General features: G+C 43.1%; 1 protein-coding gene across 1 annotated transcript; it reads right to left on the reverse strand.

The window, feature by feature from the left end:
* Positions 1-6,231: 6,231 nt before the first annotated feature.
* On the reverse strand, positions 6,232-18,236 carry LOC149466339 (speedy protein A-like). Its single transcript, XM_089672645.1, has 4 exons — positions 18,102-18,236; positions 12,703-12,779; positions 6,984-7,131; positions 6,232-6,464 (listed from the first exon to the last, which is right to left on the reverse strand). The coding sequence occupies exons 1-4, from the start codon at positions 18,204-18,206 to the stop codon at positions 6,249-6,251; spliced, it is 546 nt and encodes a 181-aa protein (XP_089528771.1). The 5' UTR covers positions 18,207-18,236; the 3' UTR covers positions 6,232-6,248.
* Between the last annotated feature and the right edge of the window lie 1,607 nt (positions 18,237-19,843).

Consider the following 19,843-nt stretch of genomic DNA (forward strand, 5'->3'; position numbering starts at 1 on the left):
AAATATTCTCGTCCAAAAATCAATACGTGTATGGCAAGCATAAGACATTTAGGGATCAATTCACTAAGACATAAATACATTAATTTTTTAGTTAAAAAAGGTGCGTTATTTACTGAATGTGTAATATATGTATGTTTTGCGATATTTAGCATTTTCATTTTGTGTTATTTTTGGTGTTTTTTCACAATTTTTTTTTTGCAGACTAACATTGCACCAGAATGCACACAGCAATACTGTGAAACTGAAAACATAGTAGTGTGCTTTCATTCACAAAATGATCTCCCTCTGATAAAATGCTACAATTTATTTTCATTCCTGAACTCAGAGGGGAACATTTTTACACTGGTACATTATATACTTTTCACTTTCACTTTCCTCAAATTGTTATTTTGTACATTTCGAAGATACCGCCAGCAAACACCTGGTGAAAAATTACAAATGTGTGTGTTTTTTAACCACTTGCCCTCCAGAGAATTTACCCTCTTCCTGACCAGGACATTTTTTGCGCTATGGCTCTGCGTTACTTTAACTGACAATTGCACGGTCATGCACCACTGCTGCACCCAAATGAAATTTATGTCCTTTTTTTTGCACAAATGGAGCTTTCTTTTGGTGGTATTTGATCGCCTCTGCGGTTTTTTATTTTTTGTACTATAAACAAAAAAAGACAGACATTTGTAAAAAAAAAAAAAACAACAATATTTTTGACTTTTTGCTATAAAACATATCCAGTAAAAAATTTAAAAATCGAATTCCGTCATAAATTTAGGCCAAAATGTATTCTGCTACGTGTCTTTGCTAAAAAAAAAAATCCTAAAACATGTCAATTAATTGGTTTACATAAAAGTTATAGCGTCTACAAATGGCAGTATATATACTGACCATCAGCGACTTATAGCGGGACTGCGGCGAGCATTCTGACACTGGGGGGGAACTGACTGTCACTGACAACCCCAGTGACACTAATACAGTGATCAGCGCTAATAAAAAGCACTGTCACTGTATTAATGACACTGGGCAGGAAGGGGTTAACATCTGGGGTGATCAAAGGGTTAGCTGTGTTCTGTGTGTGTTTTACTGTGTAAGCACCCTGCAATACAAAGCAGTGTGCTGGAGCTGACAGAGGAGAGATCTGTATTGTTAACATACAGACCTCTCCCCCATCAGTGATCACCAGGTGTCGGCGGGGAATCACCGGCCAGGACCTGGTGGTCGACAGCTAAAGCCGCCAATGGCAGAAATACAAAATCACATATATATATATACATGAATTTGCGCAGTCCTGCCGCCCTGTAGCAGTAGTTCTGCTATAGGGCGATCAGGATGCGGTTAATGAATTGACTTTAATGATTTATCTAATTTTTTTTTTGCGGTATTTATCTCACTATTTTAACAAATGTGCGGTATTTACCTCACATTCGATATTTTACTTTGATGAATTGACTCTTATTATCGCATGCAATCATTTATGCGAATGAGTCACGTGACCGTGTTATCGCATGCGGTAACCTTTAGTGAATTGACCCCTTAGTAGCAGCAGCATGCTTTTTTTTATCTCCTGTCATCTCCTGTCAAAATACTCCTCCTGAAATGGTCTAGTCAGAGCCTTGACCTTAATCCCATAGAGGTGCTGTGGAATGACTTCAAGAGAGACATTCACACCAGAAATCCTACAAGTGTGTCTGAGCTGAAGCTGTTTTGTAAAGAGGAATGGTCAAAAATTCCTCTTGAAGGTTGTGCAGGTCTGATCCAGAGTTACTGAAAGCCCTTGCTTGCAGGCATTGTGGTTGATTTAACCAGTTGCCGACCAGCCACAGTACATATAGTGCAGCAGGGTGGCACCGCTGCACAAAATCACGTATATATACGTGATTTAGCATTTTGGGTAGGAGGCGCGTGACCACCCTACCCGTGCCACCGATAGCAGCCGCGGGTGTCAATCACCAGGTCCCGGCCAGTGATTACCCGCTGGAGCCCGGCAATTGCAGGCAATCACTGACAGGGAGCACGGCTGCAGTGTTTACACTGCAGCTCTCCTCCCTGTCAGTTTGAGCACACTGGTCCGGATTGCTGAGCAGAGCCTTCCGGATCAGTGTGTTACTGTGAAGCACACCCCCCTGCCCCCTAGTAAAACACTCCCCTCACACAGTTAACCTTTTAATTGCCTCTCATTGTTAACCCCTTCCTCCCCAGTGCCATTAGTACAGTGTCAGTGTCTTTTTTTTTTTTTGCACTGATCACTGTATTCGTGTCACTGGGGATGTCAGTGACCCCAAGTCAGTTCCCCCCAGTGTCAGAATGTCTGCCGCAGTCCCGCAGTTCCGAAATAAGTCTCTGATCGCCACCATAAGTCGCTGATCGCCGCCATTATTAATATAAAATAAAAACAAAATTCCAGTATCTATACCGCCATTTGTAGACGCTATACCTTTCACGTAAACCAATCAATTTACACATATTGGGATTTTTTTAACAAAGACATGTCGCATAATACATTTTGGTCTAAATTTATGACAAAATTAGATTTTTAAATTTTTTTACTGGATATGTTTTATAGCAAAAAGTCCAAAATATTGTTTTTGTTTCTCAAAATTGTCGGACTTTTTTTTTTAGTGCAAAAAAAATAAAAAATGCACAGGCGATCAAATACCACCAAAAGAAATCTCAATTCGTGGGAAAAAAAGGACGTAAATTTCATTTTGGTGCAGCATTGCATGACTGCGCAATTGTCAGTTAAATTAACGCAGCACCGTAACACAAACCTCTTCTGTAATAAAGGCAAATAGACTGTGCACCTCCGTGAGGCACTACAGGTTTGACCTGGTTTCTAGCCAAGACCTGGCTTTCAGGCAGAAAATTCTCCAGACCATGGTCCTTCCCTAGGTATACTGTACATCATTATAGTCTTTAATGTAACCATCCTGGAGGATTCCTGAAAAAGGACTTATAAGGTAATAATATGTGTTTTCAAAGGATGTTAAAGGAATTATTCCTGAAGTGCTATGATGTGGTGGTTGAGCGGGGTCTTCCTCCCTTCCCTACCCCTCCCAGCTCAACCATCACATCATGACTTTCCAAAGATCCATTTTTTTACTGTAGATAGAGGCAAGGGAGCGCTGAAAGGGCCGTAAGTAAAGAATGTGGGTCTGTGGAAGAGGGAGAATAGGAATTTTGACTTGCCATGAGATGTGGTTGCAGGGCTGGACCTGCAAGAGTGAAGGAGGCTTTAAGGAGGGCTTCCAAACATCTATCAACAAAATTCTTAAAAGGGCGAACATTCTTGGTAGGAACTGTAAGGTGTTTATTGAGAAATTAAATAGCAGAATTCACTACCAAAACAGCCAATTTCTTCTTAAAATCCTTGCTGTTTCAAGATTGGGCTAGTCCCATAGTGCACAATTTGTATGGGAAAAGTCATGTTTGACTTGGTCAGCATGTAAGAGCCCATAGCGGCTTGTTTTGGTGCTGCTAGACAAAAACTAGTGTGCACAACATCAATAAGTGTGTCCACAGCAGAGAGCATTTGGGGTGAAGTCATAGCTTGAGGTTCATATAATGCAGGAGGATGGGTCACATTTTTGGCCTCTGGAAACCTAAGGTTCTAGAAGATCTGGGAATTTTTTAAAGAATTCAAACACAGTGGCAGAAAAATCTGCTTTTGTCATGCAGGCCACATGGTGCTTGCCTAAAAAGGAGCTAGTCAGAGTAGGGGAGCAGTGTCATAGTAGGACATTGCTGCGGGACAAAGGAATAGCCATCACCCTGAGCGATGGTTTAATATTTTTGTAGGTGATCTGCAGAATGCACGTTATTCAGCCCTTTTGTCCCAGCTACCTTGGGTCTGTGATCTGCCATTCTCAAGCGAGGGGATCCCTAGTGAGGTACTGAGGAGGCGCTGAGAAGGTTAGACACAAATATAATAGGGGGCACCAAAATACAGTGAATAACTCACTATTCCTCTGCCTACAAAATGGCATTGTGTGCTATGCACTGTGGGATATCTTATTAAAGCCAGGCACAGTCAATATACAGGGAAGCCGTGTCTTACATTATCTATGATGCTGGGCCTACTATAAGTTCAGACTTTGCTTTTCATGTTGGGCATACCCCCAAAGGGGTCTTTAGGGCCTGGGGACCATAGAAATGGACTCTGATCCTGTATCAGTGTAGCACTTTGCAGCTAACTACAAACATTGTAGTTTGTACCAGGGTGAGCACCTAATGCAGACAGCCTGAAGCAAACATTACAGGCTGACCCCACACAGTGGGATCCAGATATGGTCCTTTGAGGGCTACTAATCCTAAAATTACCAACTAGTGTAGGGCAATCACCTAAGGACACTAGCAAATAATGTAGTCTCACAGAGTGAGCTGGAATATGTGAGTACACAGTAGGGCAGCCCTAGCAAGTTTTTTGCTGTCATTGTACAATTAAAATATGGAAGGACTGGTGCCTGTTTGATGGAATTTCCAAAAGCTTGAAAGTGTATGGCATGCAGTAACCAGCATTTTTTTTATTATTCCCCTCCTCTCCTAGCAGTATTAAGACCCCTCATGGCAGAAAATCAAATGTCACAGCTTAGGATAGGCATGACACTGCCACTTCCTAACCTAACTAATACTATCTTATCCTATAACTTACCTATATTTTTTCACAGACTTTTTAAAATATCTTTTATTTTTTTATATTTTTGCTAAGCCTAAAACTGAAGCTATAAGTTTTACATTTTTGTCATTTTACTTCATCTAAAGCTTCTTTTGTGGTTATGTCACCACCTCTGTAGTCTCTGAAACACTAGAGATGGGAGTATAAAGGACATGGAGTAGGATAAGAACCTGTGAGTGATGCCTATTCCATCTAAAATCTTATTCTACTAACTTATGCTATAGAAACATATCTTATTCTAATAGCATACAATACATATACAAATCTTACTTTATTAACTGATCTATTTTTCCCTCACCTCCACTACAGCAACACGTCATCCCTGGCTCACAATGTACCCCTACCTATCCACCTCACCCTCCTCCCCAATCACATGCTGACAGTACCTCCCTCTGCCACTTCACCTTCCCTCCTCTGGCTCACAGCTCATTCCGCTCACCCCTAACCTGGTAACAGTGCATTCCTCTGGCCAGCAACAACTTCACCAGTCCTGCGCACAGCACCTCCTTCCCACTTCACTCCATAACTCTTTTGGCCACCTAAGGGTCCTAATGCATCCCTACCTGGCTACATCACCCCCCACTCAAAGTGCATTCCTCATCCCTTCCTTGCCATCTCATCCTACCCCTTCCCCACAGCTCTTCCCATCTACCACATTCCACTGTGACAGTACCTTCCTCCCATTTACCCCACCCCTTCGTCACAGTGCCTGCCACCCACCTATAACCCCAGCCACAGTGCCTCCCTTCCATTTACCTCACCCCCCCCGAATCCCCCTCACTCATTCACAGCACCTCCCTCTCATGTCTTTTTAAAGGTGAACTTACATGTTAAACTATAACAACCACACACTTTGTTTTTTTGATAATTTTTTACTTTTTTTGTATTTTTCTCCAGTCTATATGTCACTCTTAGACAGGTTAATTTGGTTTTTGATAGTTAGCTAACTGGCTGGCAGTTTGAACTGGCTTTCTTATTCCCCTCTTTTGATAAGTTATACATTGTTCTTTGTATGTTAATATTGGAGGTTCAGTGGGTGCATTGGACACCCTGGCTGCCGTTGTGCTACATGCTGGGTGTCAGGTGCGCTCCCATGACCTTAATGAGGGGTGGGCTGCCTCAGGTTCACCTACCCTTGTTTCTATCCATTTAAATGCATGTGCCTCCACTCTGAGGACTCTCAAGATTTAGAGTTAGGACCACAGATACTCAGGGTGCCGTGATGTGGCTCTGTGGCTTACGTATGTATTTGCAAATGTGTGCTAACAAAACCCCTGTTTTTAAACGCATGTTCTTAGACAGGTTAATTTGGTTTTTGATAGTTGGCTAACTGGCTGGCAGTTTGAACTGGCTTTCTTATCCCCCTCTTTTGATAAGTTATACTTATCCATGTTCCTTGCCGACAATAGCCATTATTAGACTGGGGTAGGCTGGCAAGTTGAACTGGATAGTCCTATTTTTTACTAGGTGGTGTAAAGGTGTATGCAAGTGTGTGCGTGTACATGACAAGTGTAAATGTGTGTCTACACACACGTACAATGATAGAAATGATGTGCAGACACCTGTTTGTGGGGAAAACTGTTTATATTGAGATGCAGGACATCCCAAAAAGCACACAGAGCATAGACCTGCAGAGAACCGGCACCTCCACTGAGTTCTCCCTCAACTTACACCTCTCACAGATGTAGTCTGTGCCTGGTCTGAGGAGTCTCAGCTCTCTTCGTTGCCTTTTCACAGCCTCACCGTGGTGCTCCTTCCTCTCTCGTTCCCAGACACGATGGTGAAGATTTTTCATTACCTGATACAAAAAAACAGTGAATTATATTTTCACTACAAATAATTATGAAGCAGACTGAAATATTCTGGATAGTGAGTTGTTCAGAACATACATGTAAAATCAGAAACCATGCAAGCACTGATATGACATACAGCCAGATAAAAGCTTCTGTCATTTGTATATGATCTCATTTTATCTGTAGTGTTATTTTCTTATCCTATATGTGACATCTCTGTACAAAGCTAATTTTTGGGTTAGTTTATAAAAACAGATACCATAAAGGTGGACCTGTCATCAATATACAGTATCTAGATACAGTACTTGTCTTACATTCCCATTACAGTATAATGAACCAAAGGTGAAATTTGGTCTTTGGGGAAAAATAGCCCACCTAGTACTTCTCACATTATATTTGTGCCCTGAGATTATATTTTGTCATACTTGTGCAAACTGAATTTTCAGAATGATCACACTGCATGCAATGTCTCTTTGCCCTATTACACTAGGGTGCAGTATAAGAGTTTGGACTAGTTTACTTACTTGCTGGCATTCCTCAGGCCTGACCCATGCTCTGAAGTTCATCCTCCTGAAGATCTTCTTCACGTCATCATGAAAGGTGGAGTAGCGAGTAAAATTAAGGATAGAGAGATGGTGATATGCATCTTCTTCCATTTGGTTTGCAAGATATCTGAAGAGATAGAAAACATGGAAAAGGTAAGTATATTGTAGATAGATATCCAGTGTACAATTTTGTTGCAATATGCATGTTTGCACTTCCTATTGCCAAATGGCAATTACCAGGTATTTTTAACCTTTTAACCAGCCTAAAACTGGAAAGGCAACTAATGAAGGCAGTACAAAATATGGCCACTGCTCCAATTTATAACTGGCCTTCACAGCAAGGAGCACATGGAAGGGTGACACATGTCAAATAATAAAAGAGAAAAGAGTAAAATTCCAAGCTCAACTTACTGACCAGCTTGCAAACAAACCGAGTTGTCATGGGTAACAGTATGCGTTAAAAACAGGGGTTTAGTTAGCACACATTTGCAAATACATGCATAAGCTGCAGAGCCTCTTCACGGCACCCCAATATTCTGCAGTTTCTAACTCTTTATTTTGAGAGCCTAAATAGTAGAAGCACATGTATAAATGTATAGACTGAGGGCAGATGAGCCTGAGGGAGCCCATCTCTCCTTAAAGGTACAGGGGCGCACTGGACACCCAGCATATAGCACAATGGCAGCCAGGGTATCCAGTGCACCTCGTCACCAGCATATATAGAATATCGTGCAAAAGTTCATTTATTTCAGTAATGCAACTTAAAAGGTGAAACTAATATATGAGATAGACTCATTACATGCAAAACAAGATAGTTCAAAACGTGATTTGTCATAATTGTGATGATTATGGCTTACAGCTCATGAAAACCCCAAATCCACAATCTCAGAAAATTAGAATATTACATGCAATCAATAAAACAAGGATTGTACATAGAACAATATCGGACCTCTGAAAGTATAAGCATGCATATGTACTCAGTACTTGGTTTGGGCCCCTTTTGCAGCAATTACTTCCTCAATGCGGCGTGGCATGGAAGCTATCAGCCTGTGGCACTGCTGAGGTGTTATGGAAGACCAGGATGCTTCAATAGCGGCCTCCAGCTCTTCTGCATTGTTCAGTCTCATGTCTCTCATCTTTCTCTTGGCAATGCCCCATAGATTCTCTATGGGGTTCAGGTCAGGCGAGTTTGCTGGCCAATCAAGCACAGTAATCCCACGGTCATTGAACCAGGTTTTGGTGCTTTTGGCAGTGTGGGCAGGTGCCAAGTCCTGCTGGAATATGAAGTCAGCATCCCCATAAAGCTCGTCTGCGGAAGGAAGCATGAAGTGCTCCAAAATCTCCTGGTAGACGGCTGCGTTGACCGTGGACTTAATGAAGCACAGTGGACCAACACCAGCAGATGACATGGTTCCCCAAATCAACACAGACTGTGGAAACCTCACACTGGACTTCAAGCATCTTGCAGTGTGTGCCTCTCCATTCTTCCTCCATACTCTGGGTCCTTGGTTTCCAAATGAGATGCAAAATTTGCTCTCATCAGAAAAGAGGACTTTGGACCACTGAGCAACAGACCAGGTCTGTTTTTCTTTAGCCCAGTTAAGTCGCATCTGATATTGTTTGTTGTTCATGAGCGGCTTGACAAGAGGAATATGACATTTGAAGCCCATGTCCAGGTTCCGTCTGTTTGTAGTGGCTCTTGATGCACTGACTCTAGCCTCAGTCCACTCCTTGTGAAAGTCCCCAACACTTTTGAATGGCCTTTTCCTGACAATCCTCTCCAGGCTGCGGTCATCCCTGCTGCTTGTGCACCTTTTTCTTCCACATAACTTTCTATTAATGTGCTTTGATACAGCACTTTGGGAACATCCAGCTTCTTTTGCAATTACCTTTTGATGCTTTCCCTCCTTATGGAGGGTGTCAATGATGGTTTTCTGCACAACTGTCAGGTCAGCAGTCATTCCCATGATTGTGATTCCTACTGAACCAGACTGAGAGACCATTTAAAGGCTAAGGAACCCTTTGCAGGTGTTATGGCTTAATTAGTTGATTAGAGTGGGACACTTTGAGCCTAGAATATTGCACCTTTTCACAATATTCTAATTTTCTGAGATTGTGGATTTGGGGTTTTCATGAGCTGTAAGCCATAATCATCACAATTATGAGAAATCACGGCTTGACTATCTTGCTTTACATGTAATGAGTCTATCTCATATACAAGCTCTGCGTCAATTGACAGCGCTATATAAGTACCTGAAATAAATAAATATTAGTTTCACCTTTTAAGTTGCATTACTGAAATAAATTAACTTTTGCATGATATTCTAATTTTTTGAGTTTCACCTGTAGTTATAAAATAGTTGTATGGCTTTACTGTGGGCAAATGACTGCTTAAGGAAAAAAACAAACACTGCACACTTAGGCCCCTTGCAAGTTTTTTTTCTATATGGCTAAACACAGCTTTCTTTGCTTACTTAATGTACTGCATGTTAATCGTGATTCACTTTTCTAAGTCTATTTTGACCCTCTATGTAGGGTTAGTTTTTCTTGTTGATATTATTATTAATATTATTATTATTATTATAATACAGTATTTATATAGCGCCAAAAAGTTTGCTCAGCGCAGTACATTATAGTGGGGGACAGTACATGAGATAATGCAGTGACAATACAATACATGAGGGGTTCGAGAGCCCTGCTCTTTGGAGCTTACAATCTAGGAGGGAGGGGGTAGTGGTACAGGAGGAAGTGGCTGTGGGGGATGGAGTGGTAGGAGGAGTGGAGGAGATCGGCTGTTAGGTGAGGGCGGGGTAGGCTTCTCTGAAGAGATGGGTTTTCAGGGTGCACCTAAAGGTGAGGAGGGTAGGTGACAGTCTGATGGATTGGGGTAGTGAGTTCCAGAGGATGGGGGAAGTCCTGGAGAAGTCCTGGAGTCTGGCATGGGAGGAGGAGACTAGGGAGCTAGAGAGTAGGAGGTCTTGTGAGGAGCAGAGAGTACATGTTGGATGGTATTTGGATATCAGGTCGGTGAGGTAGTTTGGGGCAGTAATATGAATAGCTTTGTACGGCAATGTTAGTAGTTTGAATTCTATGCATTGGGCAATCGTAAGCCAGTGGAGGGAATGACAGAGGGGGGTGGCAGATACGGAGCGGTTGGTAAGGTGGATGAGTCTGGCCGCTGAGTTCAGGATAGACTGAAGCGGGGATAGTCTGTGATGAGGTAAGCCGGTGAGGAGGGAGTTGCTGTACTTGAGTCGTGGGATAATAAGGGAGTGAATGAGTTGTTTAGTAGTGTCTGGGGTTAGGAACGAGCGTATTTTGGAGATGTTGTGGAGGTGGAGCCTGCATGTATTTGCCAGCGATTGGACATGAGGTTGGAAGGACAGATTGGAGTCTAGAGTGACACCTAGGACTTTGGCTTGCAGGGTGGGACTGATGGTGGCGTTATTGGTCGTGATGGAGAGGATGGGGGGGGAGCGGGCTGGGGGGAAAACTAGGAGCTTGGTTTTGGAAAGGTTTATTATGAGGAAGTGGAGTGACATCCAGTCTGATATGTCATTCAGTAGGCAGGTGATTCGGGCAGAGACTGAAGGGGTGAGGCGAGGGGTAGAGAGGTAGATTTGCGTGTCATAGGCGTAGAGGTGGTAGTTGAAGCCGTGGGAGTGTATCAGTTGGCCAAGGGAGGAGGTATAGATGGAGAAGAGAAGGGGCCCAAGGACAGAGCCTTGGGGGACCCCAACATAGAGGGGGAGGTGGCACCGTTATAGGTAACACTGAAGGAGCACTGGGATAGATAGGAGGAGGGCCAGGAGAGAGAGGGGTCTCTGATGCCAAGGGAGTATAGTATTTTTAAGGAGAAGGGGGTGGTCAACTGTGTGCAAGGCCACAGAGAGGTCGAGGAGTAGGAGGACTGAGTAGTGGCCATTAGCTTTGGCGGTTAGCAGGTCGTTGGTGATTTTGAGTAGGGCGGTTTCGGTGGAGTGTAGGGGACGGAAGTCAGACTGTAGGGGATCAAGGAGGTTGTTGTCATTGAGGTGGGAGCTTAGGCGATTACAGGCTAAGCGCTCGAGGAGTTTGGATGTAAATGGCAGCAGGGAGATGGGTCTAAGGTTGTTCAGGTCGGTGGGGTCCAGGGAGGGTTTTTTGAGTATGGGAGCGATATGCGCGTGCTTTAGGGGGGAGGGGAATACGCCAGTAGAGAGGGAGAGATTGAAGATGTTGGGTGAGGGAGCGTAGGATGGAGGAGGAGGGTGACTGGAGGAGTTGTGTGGGGACAGGGTCAAGGGGGCAGGTGGTGAGGCGGGCTTCTGAGACGACCTTAGGAACCTCTTCAGTGGTAGCAAGGCCGAAGGAGTGGAGTGTTGGGGGGGTTTTAGTGTGCGGGATGTTAAGTGTGGTGGGGGCCAGGGCAGTTGCGAGGTCAGAGGAGGGGAGTGTTGAGGGGGTTATCGTGGGAGGGAGGCTAGGTGGGGTGGAAGATTGAGCATTGGCGATGTGTATAGTTACCAGTTGGCTCATGGCCAGTCATTTAACTACAAAAGAAACCTCAGATAGTTTAAGGTAAAGAAAAAAAAGCCCTGAGAACCCGGCCATGTGACCTGTGAAAGTGACATGATCAGCTCTCTGAGATCTCTCGAAGGACGAAAGTGGGGCGTACCCGGAAGTGAGACAGGAAAGGCGGAAGTAAAGCCGGAGAAGAAGGAAGAGAAGGAGATCTCCCGGCGGGAGAGAGGAGGCGGATACGGGCAGACAGCTTCTGGCCTGTGGCTCCTTTTCTTTCACTGAGGGAGCCCGGGCCCCTTTTTTGAAGGTGGCTATATATATCCTGTTCTTCTGCTGGCTGATATCCCTGGTTAACACCTCATTTGGCTGCTGCTGCTGTCTGTGGATTTCCTACCTTTGCCTGTCCTGGGAGATATGACACCTAGTGGCAAGTTTGGAGATGACAACTACCTATCCAGTGACCTACTTCCAGAGTACTAGGAGTAGGTCTTAATTACTCCATGCTTCATTTGCATATGTATCCGGTTAGTGCAATCTACTCTCAGTTTATCACCACAAGAGTCACGAACATTCCAGTCTTCCAGACGCTGATTTATCACAGAAGTCACGTTAATACGTTATGTTAACCTAGAAGCTTCATAATTTATCGGACTTTTTAGCATTGGGGATTTACTCATTTATCTTTAGCGCTGCATATTCTTACCATTTATGTACCACTTGAAGTTTTAGAGGTTTACTTCCTATGTCAGCTGCTAGCCATCCCTTCCTTCACTGACACCTAGCGCTTGGTTTATTTATCTTTTTATCTTGATGCTTCATTGTATGTTAATGCACTTTTAAAAACCTCCCCTCACTTTTATCACTGTTATACAAGCTGTACACTCACTACTTTACACTGTAGCAAAGTGTCATTTCTTCAGTGTTGTCACATGAAAAGACACAATAAAATATTTACAAAAATGTGAGGGGTGTACTCACTTCTATGAGATACTGTAAGTATGGTGGTACCGCTTTAACTATCCAGTCCTAGTTGCACAGTGGTTATGGCATTTGTACTATTTATGGCAGGCTTCCCTGTGATTTCTAAGTGCTGAAGTTACATGTTTACTCTGATCTTTGGCTTGAATAAAACTGAAAATTCAATTGTCTTTAAAGCCTAAACATCTAGTGTATGTAAAAGTACTAAAATACTTACAAAGCTGCAAAGAAGTTGCGGACAGTGTGTTCTAGTTTAGCTCTCTGAAAGTAGATGACAACCATCGCGAGCAAGTACTAAAATAGACAAATAATATGCAATTGAATACACTTGTAAAACCATGACCTTCTGTTCTCATGGCTGATTAAGAAAAATGGATTTTCACTTTTCTGCTGGACCTAAAGCCTTGTACACATGGGCCGAAAAGTGGCCGAAGCAGTTCAGCAGGAACTGGATGACTTTCTGCCTGTATGTACAGATATCTGTTCTACAGAAGTCAGTCTCAAACCGACTCCTGTCAAATAGGCCTGCTGGAAAACCAGCATCGGATCAGCACTGGCAGCCAATAGCTGCCAGCGCCGATCAGTGAATTCCTGGTGAGGAGCAGTCTCCCTGGCAGAACACAAAGGCACAGCAGGGGAGATCAAAACACTATCATCGTTGCGTTAGTACTGTGATCTGTTAGGATTTTTTGTTCAGCACACTGGTTTGAACATAAAAACTTAGAGTGTGTACACAGCTTAAGAAGTAGACAGTTGGGGCTCAAATGTTTGCTGATGTTATCTCATTAAATGCTCATGGGACATTTCTTGTAATTGTGATAAGTAGAGCACAGGGGAATTAGTAGCAGACATGCACTGTATATTTTACCTCTTTCATGTGCAGTGCATATGTGGTACAACTTTCTGTATTTTATCTGCAGTACATATGGGCTCTTTCCTGTGGCATTAAAGGATAAGTCCACCTTTTAGCCAAAAACAATAAATTCACAATGTTTGCAGGTAAAAAAATGTGCATTTACTATTTTTGGTTGCAGAAGTCTGTAAACCATTGCACCAGTGATCAGCAGATGACAGGTACCATGCAGGTCTCCTGCAAATCTGTCAGTATATCTGCTTGCTCGTACAGGATGTAAGAGCAAGCAAATATACTGACAGAGAGTCAATGAACTATCACAGCGCTCCACAGTGCTGTGGTAGTTCATTCAGAACTACAAGCTGACAGCCACAGAGGAGCGGTGACTAGTCTGTTCATAACATGTTACACCCTGAATATGGGTGTAACATGTTATGAAAGGTGAACTTATCCTTTAAGCCATAAATATTAGACGTACCAATGAGCACACAGAGACCTATACCTGTAAAATGTAATTATCAGTCACATTTATGGCATGTTTTATGTGTAGTACTCTCCTAGTCAGCTAGGGGGAGCTAGACTCCAATTGTTAGCCAGGAGGCCTGAGTAGCAGCCTGGGTGTAATAACTAGCAGGGGTCAAATTGTATTCAGAGCCGAGAGGCTCTGCAGACTGGCTCTCTGGAATTTCCCCCTGCTATAGGACTTTGGAGAAAGATCTAGAAGCAACGGGCGGATCTGAGGACTGACTAGTCTGCACTCTTAGAGGATCCTGGCCAATCCCCAACAGGAAGCTTGGCAAGGGGGCAATGACAGCCTTTAAGAGTAACTGAGCCTGCTCAGTTGGAGGAGAGTTGGGGTGGAAGATGAGGAACTGAGGCTGGAGAGCAGGAGCCTGGGAGGGAGCCCAGATGGGAGAGGGGCTCACCTCCAGGCAGGAAGAGGAAGGAGCACTCCAGTGGGAAACCAGATTAGCAACTACCCAGGACTATCTTCTTTGAAAGTGACAGGCACTTGATCGCCTGCTCAGGGATTCACCCAGAACAGCTGGATTAGGAAAATCTGGGGTCTGGGGTGGTACAGCAGGAGATGCTGGCTAGCTCTCCAAGAAGAAGATTTTTATGTAAAGACTTGTATATAGTTCAGGAGGTTTGTCCTCAGTTACAGTTCCATTGGGCATCCCGTACACCCCTTACCCTATCCAAGTAACAATCCCCTAATAAAATCACAAAAGCAAAGCTCAAGGACTGGTTATTGACTCCTGGATGCAAGTCTATGTGAAAATGCATGTTGCCTAGCTGTGCAGGACTATAGGGGACCCAAATCTCTTGCGACTCCTAAGGGGGTAGTGCTACACATGTTTAACTTCACACAGAACCAAAATCTGACAACTACAGCCAAAATGAATGTCATGCTGGCCTCTTAGGTGTCAAGATATGACAAAGCCAAATGATGCAGTCAGGTGCCTTGGTTTGATTCAGACAGTTAGGGCCTGTTCATGCTACCTGAACACTAAATGTTCTGGACTATTATGTGGGCAGCTGTCGGTTTCAGCTGCAGTGAGCTGCGTTGAGGGAGCTGTGTGATGCATGCTTTAGCGCATCACAAAGTTCCCTTTTTTGGTCAACTTTATCTGCACAAAGTGACACTTCATTCATGTCACACACCAGCGCAGTGTATTGCACTCCTGCACACGATCTTGCCCTGCATGCTGGTGTCACTGAATGGCATTTACCCAGCAAAGCAAGGAGACAAGTGAAGAGCTGCTATGTTGGAATTGCTGTGGATCAAGCTGCAGTGTATTTGATGCACAGAGAGATCTATTCACCCTGGGAATTATAATATACTGTATGTGCTGTCTGCCTTTGCTTGGGAGGTTAAAGTTCTGGTAAGCTTAACTCTTACCTTTGGGCGACCGGTGCCTCATTTCCACTGTCTGCGGATCCAGGATTTGGACTTCACATTATTTTTCACTTTGCATACTGGTGTATGATATGTTGCACTTTGCTTTATTTCATAATAAAGCCTTCTAATGCTGCATTATGAGAGCACTCTTATCTTGTCCTGCATGCTTGTAATGATACTGAGTGGCAAGGAGACAAAAGGGCTGTTGTGTGGGGAGTGTTTGCAGATCAGACGGCAATGTACTTGAGGCACAGATCCATCCATCCACTATAATACATGCATTGTCTGCCTCTATTTGGGAGGTTGACGCTCTTGGAAGCTTAATATTTAACTTGGTTGTCACATTGTTTTTTACCCTTTGAGGCTGATTTACTAAAACTGAAGTTTGAAAAATCTGGTGCAGCTCTGCATAAAATCCAATCATGTTTAAAGTCTCATGTACACAGGGCATTTCTACAGCCACTTTTAGGGGCATCAGGCATTTATTTTTACTGCGATCCTGTGTACATGCACACATAGGTTTTTTAGAAGCTTTCAGTAGCAGTAGTGTTTACCAACAGGAAAAATTCCTAGGACCAGTGCATCCAGGAGCAGCATCATTTTGGCAGAAAAAAATGTTTAATGCATGTAAATACATACAAATGCGCCTAATCGCATGTTAATGCTAGGCACATATGGGCTTGAGAGTTAATTTATTTTACTGGCCAGAATAATCATTTATTCTGGCCATTAAAATTAACACCCAAGCGACTGACGCTTGTAAACGCACCTAAACCCTTGTAAAAACATTAGACACTTTGTCAAGCTTTGGGCATTTTTTCTGCCAAAGTGCTGCTGCCAAGAGGAGCAGCATTTTTAAGATATCCTGTGTGCATGAGGCCTTATTGTCAAAGCTTAATTGAACAAGCTGAAGTTACCATGCAGAGCTGCACCAGATTTTGCACTCTCCAGTTTTAGTAAATCAACGCCTTTATATATTGGAAGATGATGTGCTTACCTTTAATTAACTGATTTATGGGTGTGTCTATATCTATTTTTGACACGTGATTTTGACATTTTTTATTAAGCAGTTTTATACTACGTTTATGTATTACATAATTTATTTATTTGATAGGCACTACATATACACTATATTGCTAAACGTATTGGGACACTGCTCCAAATCATTGGATTCAGGTGTTCCAATCAACTCCATAGCTGCAGCTGTATAAAATCAAGCACCTAGGCATGCAAACTGCTTCTACAAACATTTCTGAAAGAATGGGTCACTCTTAGGAACTCAGTGAATTCAAGTGTGGTACCGTGATAGGTTGCCTCATGCACAATAAGTCCATTCATGAAATTTGCTTGCTACTAAATATTCCGTGGCCAACTGTTAGTGGTATTATAACAAAGTGGAAGCAACTGGGAACAACAGCAACTCAGCCATGAAGTGGTAGGCCATGTAAAATGACAGAGCAGGGTCAGGGCATGCTGAAGTGCACAGTGCACAGAAGTCACCAACTGTTTGCAAAGTCAGTAGCTAAAGAACTCCAAACTTTGTGTGGCCTTCAGATTAGCACAACAACAGTGCATAGAGAGCTTCATGGAATAGGTTTCCATGGCCGAGCAGCTGCCTCCAAGCCTTACATCACCAAGTGCTATGTAAAGTATCGGATGCAGCGGTGTAAAGCACGCTGCTACTGGACTCTAGAGCAATGGAGACATGTTCTCTGGAGTGATGAATCATGCTTCTCTGTCTGGCAATCCGATGGATGTGTCTGGGTTTGGTGGTTGCCAGGAGAACGGTACTTGCCTGACTGCATTGTGCCAAGTGTAAAGTTTGGAGGAGGAGGGGATTATGGTGAGGGGTTGTTTTTAAGGGGTTGGGCTTGGCCCCTCTTTCCAGTGAAGGGAACTCTTAAGGCGTCAGCATACCAAGACATTTTGGACAATTTCATGCTCCCAGTGCACAAAGCAAGGTCCATAAAGACATAGGTGAGCGAGTTTGGGGTGGATGAACTTGACTGACCTGCACAGAGTCCTGACCTCACCCCAATAGAACACCTTTGGGATGAATTAGAGTGGAGAGCCATGGCTGTCCCGGGTCTCTGCCTCCTCATTGGCTGAGACAGTAAGTGGGAGTCATTGGCTCATGCTGCTGTCAATCACAGCCAGTCAGCCAATGAGGAGAGAGAGGGAGCCAAGCCGCAGCTCCATGTGTGAATGGACACACGGAGTAGCCGGTGCCCCCATAGCAAGCTGCTTGCTGTGGGGGCACCTGACAGGAGGGAGGGGCCAGGAGAGCCTGTGGAGGACTCGAGAAGAGTAGGATACAGGCTGCTCTGTGCAAAACCACTACACATAGTAGGTAAGCATAGCTTGTTTGTTATTTTTCCAAAAAAATGAACTTTTAGAATCCCTCTAAATAGAGGCAGTTTACACCAATGGATTGCATTGGTCACAGCGGTCATGTTGCATACCATACATTACAATGCACTGCTGAATTGAGACTTGAATGAATGGTCATTTGCTGACATTTAAAAAAAAAGTTACAAAAAAGGAAACAGTGTGAAGGTTTGTAGCAACACATCATATCGTATCTCACTACTCCTACACAGGGCACACCAGTCACTGCAGGTTGTAGTGTGGTGCTAGTGTGAACCGGCCCTAAAATCTTAATAGTTTTCAACAGGTTAATTTACTGTAATTAAAACATATGTTCTCAGTATTTTTATATCTGCTGCTTTCATTGAAATAATACTTGGTAATCCTTCCATGAAGGTTACTGTTAAAGTTGTTCTTCAGTCAGGTTTAAAAAAGGTAAAAGTCAGCGGCTATAAATACTGTAGTTGCTGACTTTTAATGAAAGAACATTTACCTGTCCAGGGATGCAGATGATGTCCTCACCAGGACTAGTTCTTTGCCAGTCATCAGGTCCCTGCTTCCGGCATGTTTTAGTGTGGGAAGCTGGCTCTGACTCCATGTGGCTCTGCAGCCAGTTTCCCACTGTGTATGTGCGCTGTGTGAATGATCCCAAAGCCTCCTGGGACCTGTGATGTGCCCCAGAACGTGGGGGGAGAACTTCCAGTGGTGCTTAAAAATTTTTGCTTACGTTTTGCTTAACAGAGTGTGAATTGTGCCCCTGTATTGTTACTCTGCCACTTATATCCCTGACCTTTCCTTCTCATTTCTTTTCTTGGTGTTACAGGAGCTGCACATAAAACCGGATCTTTTTAACAAGGTCTCAGATGTACAAGGTACATTTTTTGCAGCTTCAAAAAACTTTTAAACTAGATAAAATTGAGTGGATCAAGACAACCTACAAGGAAAAGCTTATCCATTTTACTGGATTGATATAAACTATCAGTGATTGGTTGTACTGCTCCCATTGATTGCTTTTGAAATCTGAAGCTTGTGGAAAGTGCCCTGTGTGAGTCCATGTACACAGAGGTAAGTTTATCAATGTTGCAATTAAAAATATGTGAATCCTTTGGTGACAGTTATGTAAATATTGTGTGAAAGCATTGATAAGTAAACTCCAGTGGGTTCTTTTAGCTAATTATACAACATTTAACACTGAATACTTTACCATGAAATAAATGACTTACGTTGTCTGATATCCAAAGGCATCGGTCTATGGCAAGGAAATACTTGATCTTTTTCTGTCCTGTAATAAGTGCAAATTACAGAATTGTAGACATTTATATGAGATATAGCAATGGGTTATTATTAAAAAATAAATAAATAAAAAGAATTCCTACGCAACCCTCAAAATCTTCCACTTTTTTGCACAAATATTCTTATTGCTGCCCACACTCTATGTGCTCCCACATATATAATGAGTGAAACTCAAAAAACAGTGCCATGCAGTATTATATCAAACACACACAATGATGCAAAAACATACACTCACTGGCTACTTTATCAGGTACACCTTGCTAGTACCAGGTTGAACCCCCTTTTGCCTTCAGAACTGCCTTAATTATTCATGGCATAGATTCAAAAAGGTGTTGGAAACATTCCTCAGAGATTTTGTTCCATATTGACATAAGTTACTGCTGCCTTTTCATCATCTTGAACCAGTCTGCCCATTCGCCCCTGACCTCTGACGTCAACAAGGCATTTTCATTCATACAACTGCCACTCACTGGATATTTTCTCTTTTTGGAACCATTCTTTGTAAACCCTAGAGGTGGTTGTGCATGAAAATCCCAGTAGATCAGCAGTTTTTGAAATACTCAGTCCAGCCTGTCTGGCACCAACAACCATGCTATGTTTATAGTCACTTAAATCCCCTTTCTTCCCATTTCTGATGCGTGGTTTGCACTTTAGCAAGTTGTCCTAACCACATCTAGATGCCCAAATGCATTGAGTTGCTGCCATGTGATTGGCTGATTAGCAATTTGTAAGCAAGTAAGCAATTGAACAGGTGTACCTAATAAAGTGGTCGGTGAGTGTAGATTAAATGATGTTAACTCTATCACTCTCTTACTCTATTAACCAGTTACCAGTTTTACTGCTACAGGGTGGACTCACTACACAAAATCACATATATATATGTGATCCGCACTCCTGCCATGATCGCGGGTAGAAAGCACATGCACCAGCTGACCCAGCAGT

This window comes from Staurois parvus, unplaced genomic scaffold, assembly GCF_062004578.1.
Source record: "Staurois parvus isolate SC_StPar_1 unplaced genomic scaffold, SC_StPar_1.0 ptg000131l, whole genome shotgun sequence".
Taxonomy (NCBI): domain Eukaryota; kingdom Metazoa; phylum Chordata; class Amphibia; order Anura; family Ranidae; genus Staurois; species Staurois parvus.

What these genes read in the sequence shown, in the direction of transcription:
- LOC149466339 (XM_089672645.1), bottom strand. Translation starts at nt 18,206, where the DNA reads ATGGAGTCAGAGCCAGCTTCCCACACTAAAACATGCCGGAAGCAGGGA. An exon ending in CGCAACTTCTTTGCAGCTTT is followed by an intron (nt 7,132 to 12,702) that starts GTAAGTATTTTA and finishes CTATCTCTTCAG; the next exon opens with ATATCTTGCAAACCAAATGG. An exon ending in GGCCTGAGGAATGCCAGCAA is followed by an intron (nt 6,465 to 6,983) that starts GTAAGTAAACTA and finishes TTTTTGTATCAG; the next exon opens with GTAATGAAAAATCTTCACCA.